The sequence below is a fragment of the Sceloporus undulatus genome, chromosome 1, assembly GCF_019175285.1.
Source record: "Sceloporus undulatus isolate JIND9_A2432 ecotype Alabama chromosome 1, SceUnd_v1.1, whole genome shotgun sequence".
Classification (NCBI taxonomy): Eukaryota; Metazoa; Chordata; class Lepidosauria; order Squamata; family Phrynosomatidae; genus Sceloporus; species Sceloporus undulatus.
In genome coordinates this window covers 7,016,025-7,034,072 of record NC_056522.1, presented here as the reverse complement: position 1 = coordinate 7,034,072, position 18,048 = coordinate 7,016,025, and the positions used below count along the sequence as shown (strand labels likewise).

General features: G+C 42.5%; 1 protein-coding gene across 5 annotated transcripts in view; it reads left to right on the top strand.

The window, feature by feature from the left end:
• Positions 1–1,068: 1,068 nt before the first annotated feature.
• LOC121920002 (L-threonine 3-dehydrogenase, mitochondrial-like) overlaps positions 1,069–18,048 on the top strand; it is a 23,627-nt gene continuing 6,647 nt past the window's right edge. Inside the window, exons 1-3 of one of the 5 annotated variants that reach the window (XM_042447085.1) lie at positions 1,069–1,169; positions 14,939–15,134; positions 17,087–17,129. In XM_042447085.1, coding sequence (XP_042303019.1) covers positions 14,951–15,134; positions 17,087–17,129 — 227 coding nt within the window. In that variant the 5' untranslated portion in view covers positions 1,069–1,169; positions 14,939–14,950. Of the gene's footprint in view, positions 1,170–13,478; positions 13,667–14,938; positions 15,135–17,086; positions 17,130–18,048 lie in introns of those variants that run through there. The other 4 variants (XM_042447081.1, XM_042447084.1, XM_042447082.1 and 1 more) reach the window with 4 other exon arrangements.

The window sequence follows — 18,048 nt, the reverse complement described above, 5'->3', positions numbered from 1 at the left end:
ATTGTCTAAAAGAATGGTGATATCTCTAAAGGCCCTGAGATTAGACCAAAACAAGCCAATGCTCCATAATACTGCAACAGCCAAGCAGGCCCTGTTCCCAGAGGGAGATGTGCAAAGAGGGAGGAGGGCAGGAGAGGGTTGTTGCGCGCCTGGCCTTTACTTGACAAATGCTCGCTTCAGCTAAGAAGCCCTATAAATGCCCAGTGTCTTCAGATTGAAGCTGTCCATCTCCAGGGCTCTGAGCTCTCGGCTGGACTGAGAGCCTCAATGGGGAAGCATTGCTTTCCTTGGCTCCTCACCAGATCCAGGGCTCCTGGGGTTTGGCTATTCTTTTGCTCTCTCCCAACGCCATAAAGCCATTCAAAGACACTCCTAAGTTAACAAGGGCCCATCGATAACTAGCCAGGGCACCCTGCTTGGTAACTGGCGCCTGAGGTCCAAAACACACGGCAGAAAGGATCCAGTCTGAGGCCGCTTTAATGCCCTGCTGGCCCAATGGCAGGGGATGCTGGGAACTGTAGTGGGGCATTTAGCCTTCTCCGTCAGAGAGCTCATGTCTGCCGTGTGTTTTGGGCCTCAGTCAGTAGTTACCGACAACCTTCAAATGCTGAGGGCAAAGCAAAAGAGCCCAGAGACCAATGGAGTTCAGAGCATCATATTATACAGCGCAGTAGGCCCTCCGCATTTGCAGCCTTGACTTCGGCAGCATTTGGCTATTCATAGATTTGATTAATATGTCAATAAAATAGAAATCACGTCAGAAAAAACACAGAACATTGACGTCACCTAACTATGACGTCACAACTCCCCAGGCCCCGCCCTCCCCTGCGCCAGGCTTGGCTCCGCGCTAGGCCTCGCCAAAGAGGTTGCCGTAGCAACCGCGCCAGGCGCCCAACCCATCCTCTGCCGCTTGATTGACGGACGCGTCCTTTCCCCCTCCCTCCGCATAGCTGGGAGGGGGGCGCGGTGGGGGAGTGTAATGGTGCCGGCTGCTTCTCAGCCTATCAGGAGCCGCGGAGCGAGGCGCGAGTGGGCGGGGCTTGATGACGCGAGCCGGCGTCGGGGTATAAAAGGACAGGTGCGGGGCATCGCCTGTTCAGACGGTTCCTGGCGCGGCGGCGGCAGCAGGAGGAGGTCTTAAGGGACTTAGAGGCGGGGAAAAAGTGAAGGTGAGCAAGCGAGGGAGGCTCCTGTCTTGCCTTTCCTTAAAGCGGGTTTCTGGCTCAGGTCCCCATTGTGTGTGTCTTTTTATAGCGCTATTGTATCCTTCCCCGTTGGGAAACATAGGGGGCTCCTAGCCCATAGGGGATCGTTGGAGAATACTTGGTCAAAGCAGAATACAGTGGCGCTATTACTTCCCTGGATCTAGACACTATATGTCTATTGATGCAGCCTAGAATCGCATTGGCCTTGTTAGCTGCTGCATTGCACTGTTGACTCATGTTCAGTTTGTGGTCAACTTGGACTCCCAGATCCCTTTCAGATGTATAAGTCTCCTTAAGCCAGGTGTCCCCCATAATCCTATATCTGTGCATTTCATTTTTCAGCCCTAAGTGCAGTGCCTTACATTTCTCTGTGTTGAATTCCATTTTGTTAGCTTTGGGTCATTTTGAATGTTGATCCTGTCCTCTGGAGTATTAGCTACTCCTCCTAATTTGGTGCCTGGTCTCTACCACACTTGCTCTCTTTGATTATATTTGTTTAGTTATTTATTTGGCCTCCCTCCTTAGTTTAAATGGGGGAAATGGGTTGGTAGACAGAGGAATTTTTGAAATGAATCTGGGATTTGTTTGGGGTTTTTTTGCGCATGCTCAGAAGCTGCATTAACTGTTTGCCTGAACTCTGGCTTCTTTAAAAGGTTTGAGATGTATGAATTTTGTAGTTTTCAAAGTTGTTGTGTGGCTTCTAGTTATTTCTGATTCATGGCAACCCCAAGGCAAACTTATCACAGGGCTTTCTTAGTGGGTTTCCTCAGAGGGGGTTTGCTATTGCCATCCTTTGGGGCTGAGAGAGTGTGACTTGCTCAATGTGGGTTTCATGTCCAAGTGGGAATGCCTTTTGTGTATTTAGGCCACTTAGGAAGTATACAAGCCACTAAACATCTTCACTAGTGAAGCTTCAAAAGCTTGCAACATGTTTATAGTGCATTTTGGTTGGACCCATAAAGATATCACTGTTTGGATTTTTTGATGTTACTGGATTTGCTATATAGCCAGCATGACTACCCTTGAATGATTTCTGGGAATTGTGGTTATTGTGCCAACATAGCTCTCTGGCGGAGAAGGCTAAACGTCTCACAGCACTACAGATCCCAGAATTCCCTAGCATTCAGCCAGAGCAATTAAAGCGGTGTCAGACTGGATTATTTCTGCAGTGTAAATTGGACCTAGATTAGCATTATTGGTTTTGCTAAGAGCGGCGCATGCTTTATTTTTCTTTAAAAAATTAAAATCTGAAAAATGGCTACACAACATTACCCTAAAGAATAACTTGGTAATGCTGAGTAAATATTACTCATTGTACCCACCTCTCTTTAACATAATAGGAGGACTGTTACATCTCTTTCCTCCCACCCAATAATGCGTTGCAGCTGAATAACATGCTGCTTCAGGGCTCTGGTTGTTCTCAGTTCAGCAGATAAAAGTAGCAAACCATGTTTTCTCCCAGTGAGCTGCCACATAATGGGCCCCTGATCTTCTTTCAGCATCCCTCTTGGAGAGACATCTTCTGTGACTTTGGTTGGGTCATCTTCCTCATGTCTCCTTAATTCCCACTTTAAAGGTTTTGACAGCACAGCAAGGCATTCTCCTTTTTTCTCCCTGTAGCCTTCCCTTCCCTGGTTGCAAAGGCTGGGAGCCCTTCACTCTGACGCACAAAGCTCTTGCCATCTGGTGGGATATCTTATGTACAGTCTATTCGTCACAGATATTTATATCCCCTTGAAACAGATTCCCACAGTAGTTCGTAATAATAAATCAAATGCACAAGAGAAAAACAGTTTAATAATGTTACTAAAAATGATGACAATTGGGGAATCATAGAGTTGGAAGAGACCCCAAGGGCCATCCAGTCCAACCACCTGACATGCAGGAACTCAAATTAAAGAACCCCCAACAGATCGCCATCCAGCCTCTGTTTAAAAACCTCCAAAGAAGGAGACTTCACTGCTCTCTGAGGGAATGTCTTCCACTGATGAACAGCTCTTACCATCAGGAAGTTCTTCCTAATGTTGAGGTGGAATCTCTTTTCCTGTAGTTTGAATCCATTCCTCCATGTCCTGTTCTCTGGAGCAGCAGAAAACAAGCTTGCTCCATCCTCAATACGATGCCCCTTCAGATATTTAAAGAGGGCTATCATATCACCTCTTCAACGTCTCTTAAATTTCTTGTTATTAATTGCATCAAGCCATGTCTATTGATATTTTTCTGATCTTGTGTAAGCATTGAATTACAGAGGCACTGAACAATTTTGGATATGAGGTCTGTTCCTTCCCTTTATCCCAGACCTTAACAAGGGTTATCACTCCACTGGTACGTACTGTATATACTCATGTATAAGTCTAGAAATTTTAGTCAAAACAAGTGACTCCAAAAATCTGAGTCGATTTATCCATGGGTCAATGTAAATATTGTACTTTAACTCATTATATGAAAGGGAACCATACCCTGGTAAAAAGCAAGAGAGTGATCTGTCCTGGAAGCACTGACTTCCCTGTACTCTCTCATCAATCCATCTTTTAATATGAGCACAAACTGTTATGCCTCCTGTAATTCTGCAAGTTCTTTGGTATTGTTTTCCTTTACATCTTTTGTTACATGACCCTAAATTTTACCCTTGACTTATCCACGGGTCATATCAAAATCCATAATTTTTGCTCCAAAGCCTGCCCTCGACTTATACATGAGGTCAACTTATAATCAAGTACATATGGTACATTGCGCCCTTGCCTTACACGGGGATTCGTTCCTGACACACATCCCACGTAAGGCAAATACTGCATATGCTTGAGCCCCATTGATAACAATGGGGCTCGTGCACGCTGTGTGGTGCGGTGCACACGCCAAGGGCGCGCATATCATTGCCTGTTCCATCACGCAGTTTTCAGCATAAACTGAAAGCTGCGTTTAGTGTAACAGCACATGATGCAGGCTCACTGTACAGGGATCTTGTAGCACCTTTATGACTAAATGAAATAGAGAAATTGGTAAAATCTTAGAATTATAGTCATAGTGTTGGAAGAGACCCCAAGGGCCTTCCAGTCCAACCCCATTCTGCCATGCAGGAAATCTCAATTAAAGCACTCCCGACAGATAGCCATCCAGCCTCTGTTTAAAGACCGCCAAGGAGGGAGACTCCACCACTCTCCATTGAGGCAGTGTGTTCCACTGTCGAACAGCCCTTACTGTCAGGACGTTCCTCCTAATGTTGAGCTTGAAACGCTTTTCCTATAGCTTGCATCATTGTTCTGGGTCCTGTTCTCTGGAGCAGCAGAAAATAAGCTTGCTCCCTCCTCAACATGACATCTCCTCAAATATTTAAACAGGGCTACCATATCACCTCGTAACCTTCTCTTCTCCTGGCTAAACATAGCCAGCTCTCTAAGTCTCCCCTCATAAAGCTTCATGGTTTCCAGACCCTTCACCATTTTGGTGGCTGTCCTCTAGACACACTCCAAATTTTCAACATCCTTTTTGAATTGTGGTGCCCAGAACTGGACACATTATTCCAGGTGAGGCCTGACCAAAGCAGAATATAGTGTCATTATGACTTCCCTTGATCTAGACTACACTTCTGTTGGTGCAGCCTAAAATCAAATTGGTCTTTTTAGTTGTCGCATCACACTGCTGACGATAAAAAAAGACAGGTTGTGAAATCCAGTAGCAATATATGAACCCAGTGATGACAAAACAGTTTCTATTAGAAGACTTCAAAGAGTTAAAAGGTCTTTGCCTGGCGTCTCTGCCAGCCAAACCTCCCTGTGGAGAAGGATATTTCACAATCAGGGCATGATGACTGCTTTATACTCATGATCTACACTGCAGAAATAATCCAAGTTGGTACCGCTTTAACTGTCATGGCCCAATGCTATGGATTCCTATGTTTTACAGTTTGTTGTGGCACCAGAGCTCTCTAATAGCCTAAACTACAAAATGACAAATCCTACAATTCCCTAACATTGAGCCATGACAGTGTCAACCTGGATTATTTCTGCAGTATGGATGCAGCCTGAGACCATACTTTCCCTGTTAATCAGGTGCATTTTCTTAGATGTAGAAGGAAACGTGGAGAAAGGGTTCTAATGAGGAAGTTTGAGTTTTATGGGGACTACAGTGCCATAGTAAATCTGGCAGTCTGTCATGCCACAAGACTCATTCTTTTTGCTGAAACCAAGCCAGGCTGGCAACACCTGGTTTTGGGACTCCCAGTTCCTGCGCTGTTCTTTTCCCCCTTCAAAATAGCCACAGTTGTAGTCCCAGAAACCTCTAGGAATGACATTTCTTCTCTAAAGCAAGGGACAAGACCTTGCTTTATCAAAATGTGACACTCCTTAGTGTTTCAAAAAAGCAGGAAGGAACTTCCACTTTTTAAAGGTTCAAAAACACACTCATAAGGGGAAAATGCAGTTTGTATGGGGTCTCGTGTGAGTGACGTGAGCTCCCAACCCACCAAACATGCCACCCCCTACAAACACAAAACCAGATGAATCCATACCACAGCTCACTCTCTGGATATTTCTTATATTTTAATGTTTTTCTATTATTCTATAACTGGCCCAATAATGATAGCATCTTGTCTAAAGACAACTGAATGCGACTAACAATTAAAAAAAAATCTTTTGCATATTAGGACCAGAATTGTGTCCCTCTGTGTGTTGTTGTTTTTCGATTCATTTCCCTTGGTGCTGTAGAGCCTACCTGGATATTTAGCAGTAGTAACGTACCAGTGAGAGCAAGATATGAGTATTTGACTACGACTCTGGAAACCAGGGTTCAATTCCCAGCTCAGCCATGAAACGCTCTGGATGGCATTGGGCAAGTCACATCCTCTCAGCCTCAGGGGAAACCAATGCCAAACCTCTTCAGAACAAATCATGCCAAGAAAACCCCATGATAGGTTTGCCTTAGGGTTTGTCATAAGTCAGAAACAACTTGAAGGCACACAACACACAGTCTCCTTCTCCAGAATTGGTAGCAGAATGGATGAATAAAATATGGCTGCTGGGGTGGTTGGCCATTAAGAAAGTGGTCACTTTACCAGCTACTGTAGACCTGTATGAAATTGTGATTGACTCGCATGAAATTCTGTTACTTCAGTTATACAGGAGCATAATTCACTTGCTCTTGACTGGGTCTGTGCTGTGATTTAACCTGACACACTTTGCGCAGGAGGACAATCTTTGGCTCTTATAATAAGGGATTTATCCATGAAGAATATTTTAATAGCTGATTTTGGAGTCCAAAACACTTTGTTGAAAAGTGCTACAAAAGTTCATTGTACATTAACAGTGTATCCCTGCAATCAAAATTATGCTGATGGTGTTTGGTCTTCCTTTCCAGGAGGAAACCATTCATTAATAAATGTGTATACATACATATATACAATTATACATACCTCTAACATCACCATTCAATGTCTTTGCCTTCAACTTTCTGCCTAGCTTTCATTTTCTGGGCTTGAGAAAGCTTATGCATATTGCTACAGCAGCATCATGTTCCTGCAGCAGCTGAAGAGTCAAAGGGAGGCCAGAATGCCAGTTTTAGTGCCTGTCGTGCCTGCAAACTGCTGAACTAGCAATATTGCTTCATGTCGGGTGGGAGCCAGAGGTTACTATAGTCCTTGGCTGCCATGAGTCAAGAGTTATAGGCTGTAATTTAAGAGCGTTTTGAAATTTAAAAAGGGAATTGCAGTGTTACAGCAGTTTTGGGAAAGCAGCTTGCTGTAACCGACTCGGAGAAACAACTGTGTACACCTGTGTGAAAACATGAATGACAGCAGCATGCAGTCCACTGTTGCCAAAGGGCTACAAATAAAATCCTGTTACATCAATCGTATACTGGGCGAAATGACTCTTAGTATATAATAAATATTTATGGTCCTTGTGAGTGTTGTATGTACTTGACTGTAAGTCAACATCATGTATAAGTCAAGGGTATGTTTTGGGTCTAAAATCATGGATTTTTATGTGACCATGGATAAGTCGAGGGCAAAACTTATGAGCGTGTAACAAAGGAGCTACCCTATATACTTGACTATAAGTCGACCTCATATATAAATCGAAGACAGGTTTGGGGGCTAACTGAGCCCTTCCCAGAAGGCACCTGGCTCCTTCCTGGCTTCTGAAGGAGAGAGGGGTGGGCCAATCCCACCAGGCCTCCCCAAAGGAACTGAGCCCTTCCCAGAAGGCACCTGGCTCCATCCTCCACTCCCTTCCCCTTTTGTGTCGTGTCTTCTTAGATTGTAAGCCTGAGGGCAGGGAACCATCTACTGTAATTAAAAGATTGTATGTACAGTGCTGTGTAAATTTACAGCGCTATATAAATAAACCATAATAATAATAATAATATGGATTTTGATATGACCCATGTATAAGTTGAGGGTAAAGTTTAGGGGAATGTGACAAAAAAGATCTATAGGATGAAACAAATGAAAATGATGCCAAAAAACTTAACAAAACTCCAGCAGGTGTAACTGTTTGTGCTCAACCTAAAAGCTAGATGGATGAGATACGAGTTAAAGTACAATATTAGTCAACTCATGTTTTTTGGTTCAATTAAAATTAATTGAATTGAGCAGAAGTCTCATATCAGCTTACCTGGAACAATTCTTGCACACAGACTGATTTACTTCAGAGTAAAATGGATTGGACTGCACTGTACTTTCGTACTTGAGTGTAGCTGGGCAATTCTCTCCGGGGGGAAACAATGCAATCGGTAAACAATAAAATAAAAACCAGAAAACAATTTAAAAACAAACAAAATTAGAAAAATATAAAAAGTTATTTAAAAGAACTGAAGTTTGTTGCAGTTAAATTGCTGTAGCAGTATTATTACTCAAGTGTTGCAGATTTTGTTTATGCAACTGACTACAAAATGAAAGCTGAGTTAACCCAAAAGGTTTTGTTTGCCTGCAAATGTCACCTGGATGGAGAGCAGCTCTGAACGTCTGCTATGCAAACAGTTCTTCCTTCTTTTTCTTTTAATATATGCTTCATTTGTTCCCTGCTTGTTTTATTGAAAAAAAGTCATCCCTGTCCTTGAGATTGGTGTCTGCGTGTGAAACCAGTTCCAGCCAAAATGAAATAAATTTCAAACAGGAGAGAATCTAATTGATGAAGTCTAATGCTATACAGTATCTGTAATGAACAAGGTAATTAGGAGGCATAAACCTTTAACAAAGAGTTGTCTGGGGTCAGTCTGCACCCAGCCAGCTTTTCTTCTTCTGTTCTTAGTTACTTTGGTCAGTCAGAACCAGCAGCTTTAGCGAGTTCACATGAAAAAGTTTTGCAACAGAATTCAGAAAGAGAAAGCCTACAGTGGCAAACCTGAAACCAGTCTGGGCAGCTAACTGGCACAGGAAGGACAACTAAAAGAAAGGCATCTGGCCAGATACTATTGCTGCCCTGCTGTCATGATGATAGGCCTTTAGTGGAGAAAGAGATGATGATGTTGTAAGGGCTGAAGTACCAATCTCCATTTTTGTAATATGTGTCCTATGTAAGGCACAATTGGGCAAACTGTGTGGCAACTCTATATGTCGCTGAGCTGCATCTCCCATTGTCCCATCCCCTGTTGGTTAGAGCTTATGAGACCAGCAGATGGCTTCACTCCAACAACACCTTGAAGGTCACAGTTGGACTATCTTGTAGAGTATTGTGCCTGCTCACAGGTGCATAGTTTACTTCTCATAGTAGTAAACATTAGAGACAGTGATTCTTCTTTCCTGGAAAAGGTCTGTATGGCAGTGGCTCGGATAGAAGACGAGTTGGCTAAGGTGGTATTAGAACCTTCCTAGCTTAGTAGGAACCAACCAATAAACCTATGTCTATAGCAAAGTATAGAGGCAAATCAGGATCACAGTTGGAGTCTCTGTTTTCAGAAATGAGGGTATTCTCTCTCTCTTTTTCCGTGAAGCCCTAGGCAGCAACCAGCACTGCAGCATATGTGTGCATGTGCCCTCAAGTCGTCTGTCGAGACCCCATGAATTCCATAGGATTTTTCTTAGGCAAGGAATATTCAAATGTGGTTATCCAGTTCCTTCTTCTGAAATTATAGTTTAAAAGCATCTGGTATTTTTTGGCAATACCCCATTCAAGTATTAACCATGGCTGACCCTGCTTAGCTTCCATGGTTAGGCAGGATCTGTTGCCTTTAGTGTATTTAGGCCCTACTGCAGCATATACTGTACTAGATTGTAATCTGAATGCCTTCAGCATTCTTAAAACATCCTCAGAAGACTTTGCTCCTTAAAACCTGGACTGGCTGCTCTGGCTGTTCTAGATGCTTATGGTTTTAAAAATACTGTATGTGTAAAGAGGTGCTTTACTCTGTTTTATATTTCTCTGTGTTAAATCTTTGTTTTGATTGAACATTGCCTATCAACCCATCAGTACCTCTCAAGACTATAAACAGATGCTCTAAATAATAAATAACCCTTCTTTCCACTAAACATGGATCCTATATCTTACACACAGACCTCTTGTTTTGTTCTGGTATATAGTACCTTGCTTGTTGTCTGATCTGTTGCAGAATTCTGGAGAACCTGAAACCTTGTGTGCTATTTTGTGACTTTGTGGTTGGCCTAATTCATGTGTTGCCTCAGTATGGCTTTTGCAATCTTTAATAGAGCTGCAGTCAAAGTACATCACTGGCTAAAACAGTTACAATAGATTGCTATAATTGCCTCCTGTGTTTTTTCATCTGTTGGCTCCAATCTCGATGGGTCAAACCACATTCGTTGGACGTCTTTTGAAAGTACTGTATACTACCACAAATATACTGTCTGCTTCCCCTTCCAGCTGATTTTCCTTTGCAGTGAAAGTGACACCATTAAACAGAAGTTACCAAACAAAGAAGGTAGGGTTTGTTCCCAACAGATGGTTCCACAATTAAGCCTGCTTTGGAGAAATCAAGTGGAACTAATGCTACAGTGGCAACATTCTCAAGTAGTAGGTTTGTTTAGTTTCCATGCTTTTTACCTTTTAAAAGCGTTGTTTAATTTTAATAGAGCGTCTGGTGACTGGAAAAACCTGCTGCAATAGAAAGCCACAAAGTTTCTTATTCTGAAGGCTCATTTAACCCACCTCTGACTGATAAGAACATCTCTGAGTAGTCCTTGCGTTAGAAAACCCTGTGAAATTAATGGAGTTGCCATAAGTTGACAGGTGACTTGAGTGTATGCACACAGATAAAAACAGATGCAGGTAATTAATATTGACAGGAGAGCCAGCATGGTGTAGTGATCTGCATGTTGGTCTATGACTCTGGAGACCAGGGTCTGAATCCTCATACAGTCATGGAAACCCACTGGGTGACCTTGGGCAAGTCACATTCTCTCAGCCTCAGAGGATGGCCAAGGCAAGCCACCTCTGAACAAATCTTGCCAAGAAAAGTCTAGGAGACGTTGACCATAAGTCAGTCAGCTTGAAGTCACACAACGACAATAACACCAGCAATTTTTTATTTAAAGGTACAGTCGACCCTTCTTAGACACGGATTTTTTATACACGGATTCAAGCATACACGGTTTGAAAATGTTCAAAAAAAGAATAAATTTCAATTATCAAACCTTGATTTTCCAGTTTTTATGAGGGACACCATTTTGCTATGTCATTATATTCAATGGGACTTGAGCATACACGGATTTTGTTATACACGGGAGATCTTGGAACCAAACCCCAGCGTATAACAAGGGTCCACTGTATATTTTTTTGATCCAAGAGTTTGTGTGGTTTTATGTGTTGGCTGGTATTGTTACAACTAAAGCTGTTAGTTTTATCCAGACAGCATCAAATCTTATGTTTATTTGTTGCTTTCTTTGAGGCAAGAGTCTATTAGTACTGGTTGCACATCTTTTAATTATTATTATTATTAACCTTTATTTATGAAGCGCTGTAAATTTACACAGCGCTGTACATGCAATCTTTTTAGTTAGACGGATCCCTGCCCTCGGGCTTACAATCTAAAAAGACATGACACAGAAGGAGAAGGGAGTGGTGGAGGGAGAGGGTAAGAGGTCCATCAGTTCCTCTCTACCTCCGAGGCCTGGACCAAGGCAGATGGAATGGAGGGAGGGTGAGGCTTCAAAATGGAAGGTTAATCTTCATCCAGGGAAAATATATACTCTCAAGTAGGAAAATACATATACAACACATAGCAATACAGGAAATGGTTGGATAAACAGGCACCAAAAGAACATCAGATGATAAGCGACAATTATGCAATGCTGGGAAGGCTTCTCTGAACAGGATGGTTTTCAACTCCATTTTGAAGCTGGTTAAAGAAGTGATGGCTCTTGCTCGCGGGGGAAGAAGGTTCCAGGAGTGAGGGGCAGCAAGTGAAAAGGGGCGAATCCAGGATGGGGCAGAGGAAATCCTGGGCTGGGACAGGAACCCTTGACTACCAGAACGGAGGGCCCTGGTGGGAAGGTGAGGAGAAAGAAGGTCTGATAAGTAAGGAGGGGCCAGTCCATGGAGGGCTTTAAATGTCGACAGCAGGAGCTTATACTGAATGCAGAAAGGGAGAGGGAGCCAGTGAAGGGATGCCAACACAGGAGAGATATGGTCAGAGCGGTGGGTGGAAGTGATAATGCGTGTAGCTGAATGCTGAACAGAGATTAAAGGATGGAGGTGAGAAAGAGGAAGCCCAGCCAGGAGGACGTTACAGAAATCAAGTCATGAGATCACTAGGGCATGGACCAGGATCTTGGCAGTAGAAGACCATTAAATTTTAAATGAGAACTATTAAAGCTATGTGTGTTTGACCATTCTGACAAATGAGACTGTACCAATAAATTTAAATACAAAGAGTTTAAAATAAAAAAGCCCAGGGGGAAAACATACAGAGAAAACTAATTTTGGTTCTTAATAATTAGGCAATTATCTGAAATGACAAACAGAGGCAAGGTTGTGTATTCCAGTTAGGTATCAAACATCTCATGGGTATACAGTGGCAATGAGAATACAGTTGCATATTGGATGATGTAGAGTCATGGGCTGCATTCACACTGCAGAAATAATCACAGCTCCACTCTGGAGCCCACAACAAACTACAATCCCCAGACTTCCATAGCATTGAGCCAGGGCAGCTAAAGCGGTGTCAAACCAGATTATTTCTGAACTTGGATGCAGCTACTGTCTCTGAAGAGGTTTGGGCTAGAATCACGCTTGCATGGGAATAAATAAGTGGGGCAGCACTTTTAAAAGTCTACCATTTTGTGTATTGTTCTGGGTGCACTTTACATTTGTCAGAGTGGGACTTTTTCCTCTAGGTCAGAGAGGCTAGTGAGCTGGAGAAGCAGTTCTTAATTTGTCACATGGATTTCTTTTGCCTCTAACTTAATATATATCATACCCTTGAGCTGTATCCAGGGTGTACCCAGATATCACAACCGCAAAGGAGGATAAGACATCACAAAATGTAGAACATTCAAGAAGAATGTAGGACATTACAAAATACAGTTGGCCCTTGGTATCTGCTGGACTTTGGTTCCAGGACCCCTGTGGATACATCAGTGTTCACACCCCATTAAATATAATAGGTAGTAAAATGGTGTCCTTTATATAAAATGGGAAAACCAAGATACCTTATAATTTTCTTTTTAATGGTTTCAAGCCTTGGATGCTTGAATCCATGGATATGGAGGACTGGCTGTAAAAGCTAAAAACACTATGGTAAAATGCAAATTCATGCTTCATAGCCATGCTCAGTATGGAGGACCTTTTGGAATTCCTCCAGGGCTGAAGGTTGAAATGTAGGGCACTTCTGAGAAAAGGAGGATGTTTGGTCACCCTGGCTATGTCTGCTTTATATGCTGATTTCTTTTATTTTCGGTGATGGCTGAACCTTAGTAGTAGCTGCTTGTTGCCTCCAGCTGTGTGGTTTGAAGTACTATGGAGTGTGTTTAGCTTTCTTTTTAAACCTATAGTACTGAGCTGTGGATTTTAGAGTATCACTTCAACCTGCTGCTGTGCCTGCTGTTTTTGTCAACCAGCCTGCGCTAATTTAGCTTTCTCCTACCAAGGAGGAGAGCAAATAAAGTATAAACCCAGTGTTCCGTGCAGCCGTGCTTTATACTGGAAAAACAGCATTCCTCTTGTTCCCTTCAGAATTATATCTGCCTGTAATGGGGTGACGCTCTTTTAAATCAAACAAACTGATTTGTCCGTCTTGCAGTAATATCATGAGCACACATGCACACACCCTTTTGATGTAGAGGACAACTCCCACTCCCTTGCGGATTCTGATTGGCTTAGCAGAGAGGCTGTGCCTGATAAATACCCTTCTTTCTTTTGCTTTGCCAAACCACTGCCAGAAAGGAAGATAAGCTGAGAAAGTATATTGCATCACGTTACTGCCTGGAGGAGGAAAGGCACGGGAAGAGTCATTCGCCGGGGGAAAATGTATTGTACAAAAATAAGGCAATCTCAGAATACAGCTGTTCTCTGGATGTTAGTAACAGGGCATAGATGATGTTTTACATGTAGTCTGCTAAGTGATAATTATGCTTATGATATGCTGTATTTCTGCATGGCATCAGGTTAGACTGGATGGCTCTTGTAGTATTTTCCAACTCTGATTCTGTGGTACTAAGAAATCCAGCTTGGAGGTGTCTACAGGAAAATTCCAGTAGTTTCCATGCTGGAGGGCTGGTATTTCCCCCGATTGTAAGGAATAGTGCTATAGTTTTATCAAAAGTCTAAAACTGTAGTTCAGTTCCTTACTCCTGCACTAGAATTATAGCCAACAGGTGTGCTAACAACCTTGCTAATTCTGGCTGTGTCCAAGGACTTGTAATACTGCGCAGCAAGTCCATGGATGTGATGAATAATAAAGGAGTGTGCATTTCAAAATTTGTCTCACCCAGAGCTGTAAAATTTCATGACAGAAATATAACTGGTTTGTCTAGGCACTAGAAGTGGTATAGAGTGAGCATATTGTGTTATAACAAATATTCATTGTCAGTTTTTTTCCATTCTGGTTGAATAATTTTACAGAGTTATCTTGTTAAGTCAAAAAAATTAATTGCATTAAGCTTTAGTGAGTAAAGTAAGGTGTGCGAAGTTTGACAACTGAAACTCTAAACCTGGGCATCAATTTTGTGTAACTTCTGAAAGGTTTTCCTATTCCACAGCATGTATTTATTTTATTTTATTTATGGTATTTATACCCCATTCTTCAGCCCTAAATTTAATTGAGGTTTGTGCTGAAGGATTCCTGGATTGGGGTTGTGAGTCTTAGGCATTAGCCTTTTTCTGCAGGCCCCTTGTCATATTTTCAGAAGTCCAGGGAACAAAGGTCAGGCTTGCAGAATGGCTCTGGTCTATGGGAATTGCCTGCCACATTGAGTATTAGCTCTGTATAAACAGTTATCACTACAAAAAAGTGGATAACATCCAGTGCCAACTCTTTGTTGACTGAGACATGTCCCAGTTTGGCGATGACATGCCCAAGTTCTGAGGACCTGGAAACCAACTGCTGGCCCATCTGTTTCATTGACTGACAACTTCTGTAGGGTTTGACAGGAGTCATTTGCAGCCCTGTGTAAATACTGGGGATTGATCATGAGATCATTTGCATACAAAGTCAGTGTCCTTTCTATAGTAGCCAACAAGAAATGTGCGTGAGTAGTTCATTAGCACTTCAAGAATCATCTTTACTTGAACAGTCTCTGTTGGTGGTATATCTTCTAACTCACTAAAATACTTTCCATTTACTTTCAGCACTCTTGAAAAATGCCAGCCATCAAGAGCTTGAGCCGTGCTGTCAGGCAGGTGTTGCAGAAACCCGGCTGCGGCTGTCAGATTGCTGTTGTGCCGGTTAGGTGTGTTGGTTTCTCACCCCGGCAAGTAACCTCAGACGCCAGCTTTCATTCAGTATCCTTCTCTGAAACAGACCATCCACGGGTACTAATTACAGGTCAGTTTGCTTTGTACCTCCTACCCTGTGATTAGTTTTGTGTATGGTGTTTAAATTTCTTGTTATTCATTGCATCAAGCCATGTGTATTGATATGCTGATCTTAGGTAAACATTGAATTAGAGAGGCAGTGAACAATTTTGGAGGTCTGTTCCTTCCCCTTATCCCAGGCCATAACAAGGGCATAACTCCAGTGGTATGTAAAGGGATCTTGTAGTACCTTTGAGACTAACTGAAAGAAAGAAATTGGTAGCATGAGCTTTCATAGACTCAAGTCTACAAAAGCTTATGCTGCCAGCTTCTTTCATTCAATTAATCTCAAAAGTGCTACAAGATCCCTTTCCATTCTGATTTTTCATGGGCTGCATCCACTCTGCAGAAATAATCCAGTTTGTCACCACTTTGCCATGGCTCAGTGCTGTAGAATACTGGGAACGGTGAGACATTAGACCTTTTTTGTCAGAGAGTTTTGGTGCCAAAACAAACTATGGCCTGTTACAGACAGCCCAAATAAAGCTGCTTCGAGTCACAGTGGAGGTATGGTGTTGCAATGATGCATGCGTCCTAAGAGTCCAGAAGCCACACCAAAGCCACGCTCCAGTCCTTAGGGTTGGAGCATGGCTTTGGTGCAACTTCTGGACTCTTAGGACACTTGCATCATTGAAACACCATACCTCCACTGTGACTCGAAGCAGCTTTATTTGGGCTGTCTGTAACAGGCCTAAAATTCCTAGAATTCCATAGCATTGAGCCATGGCAGTTAAAGTGGTGTCAAACTAGATGATTTTTGCAGTGTGGATGCAGCCATGGCTATGTCTTTGAATTCAAGCTCCAATGGTAGTTCATCATCCAGGTGGGCAGGTATACCCCCTGACTCCTGACTTCTGTATGCTCTCCCTCCCCTCCTGACAGCACTGCTGAGCTGGCATGAGATATGGTTTTGTTATTTGTATATGGGGGGATTTTTAATATATTCATGTTTTAATATTTATATTGTATGTTATATATGCTGTTAAACTGCTTTGATCAATGGAAAAGCGGTATATAAATAAAATTTTATTATTATTATTGTCTGCCTGCCTTAGATAGCGGGATACTCTGCACCTCCCTCGCCCGGGTGTATTTTTGTGCTGCTGGCCTTATGTGATGCTGTTGTTGGGTGTCTTCAAGTCATTTCTGAGTTATGGCAACCTTACCCCTTATCATGGGGGTTTCTTGGAAAGATTTGCTCGGAGGGGGTTTGCCATTTCCATCCTTTGAGGCTGAGAGAGTGTGAGTTGCCCAAAGACACCCAGGGTTTTTCATGGCTGAGCAAGGATTCGAACCCTGGGCTCCAGAATCATAGTCCATAGGTCAAACCACTACACAACACTGCCTTTACATGATGCTGAGCTGTTCTTTTTTATTGGAATCCTTGTGATGCGATTTACTTCATGGGTAGGAATTGTGTGGCCTTCCAGGTGTAGATAAAGTGGAAAGTCCTTCTACCCTCACTAGCATAGCAAGTGATAGAGAATGCTGGGAGATGCAGTCCAGCAACATCTAGAGGGTCATTGTATGAGCCAGTGTTAATTTAGATGTATGATACTAAGATGTTGTACCTAACCTCTCTTCTGTGTCATCATAGTTGTATCTGTGATGCAGAAGTGTGGTGCCATAGTCATCTCAATAAAGCTAATGTATCTATGTACCTTGCTTTTTTCTAGGCTGCTTTGGAGGACAAGACTCTGAAAGGAAGCCAACACAGATAATAATTCAAATAAATAGGATAGGATATAGTTCACTTCTCTCCCGTGTACATATCTAAAATATTCCTAATGGCTTTGAGGAAAGCTAACTTGCTCCCTGCTCCCAGGTTTTTGGGTAGAGTTCTGTGTTGTTGTTTTTTATTTCAAAAGCTGTCTAGAACAGAATCTTTTCAGATGGTTCATGTTTTAATTTTTTGTTTTTTAGGAGGACTAGGCCAGCTTGGAGTAGGGCTTGCTAAGCTCTTGAGGTAAGCTCTAATTTTTGTTGCTTTCTACCAATAATGAGGAGTTGTACATTTTTCAGAGGCTGAGGTTTCCTGGGAATTATCAGGTTCACATGTAGCAGAAATGTAGCAATGATCTGTGACCTTTTCCCACAAACAATAGTTTTTGTATGCATGTGCACACGCATGGGAAAATTTGGGAAGTCTGAATTAATCAATCAGTTAATATATATGCTGCCTTTCTCTTGGTGTGGCACCCAAGCTGGCTCACAAACAAACAAACATTAGCTGAAACATAGTAATACAATGTGCCCTTTCTTTATGTGGGGGATCCGTTTTGGACCATATGCTCGAGCCCCATTGGAAGTAATGGGGCTCGTGCCAGCTGTGTGGTGCTGTGTGACACCGTGGTCGCACACCCCATTACTTCTTCCGGGGCGTGCAAGGCTTTGTTCTGGTGCAGCTTCTAGAGTATGTATGGTATAGTAATTTTGAGCAACAAATGTATTTGGAAAGCCTTGCACCCTTCTGAGGTTGCTAAAATGAGTACCGAACGTGTTGGGAGCAACTGGCTTACACATTGTAAACCACTTAGGCCAGAGTTTGATATCCAAACTCTGGCCTTCCAGGTGTTTTGGACTTCAGCTCCCAGCATCCCAGACCATTGGCCAAGGTGGCTGAGGCTTCTGGCAGCTGAAGTCCCAAAACATCTGGAGGGCCAGGCCAGAGTCTGGACATCACTGGCTTAGGCAGTGCTTAAGGGCACTGCTAAGTGTATAGAAATGTACTTGCTATTGCTATAATATTAAATAATGGTAGTCTAAATTGATAACTGTCTGCCTGATGCCGCTTTGATCATGTTTTGGAAAAGCGGGATACAAATAAACTATATTATTATTATTATTATTATTATTATTATTATTATTATTATTATTATTATTAT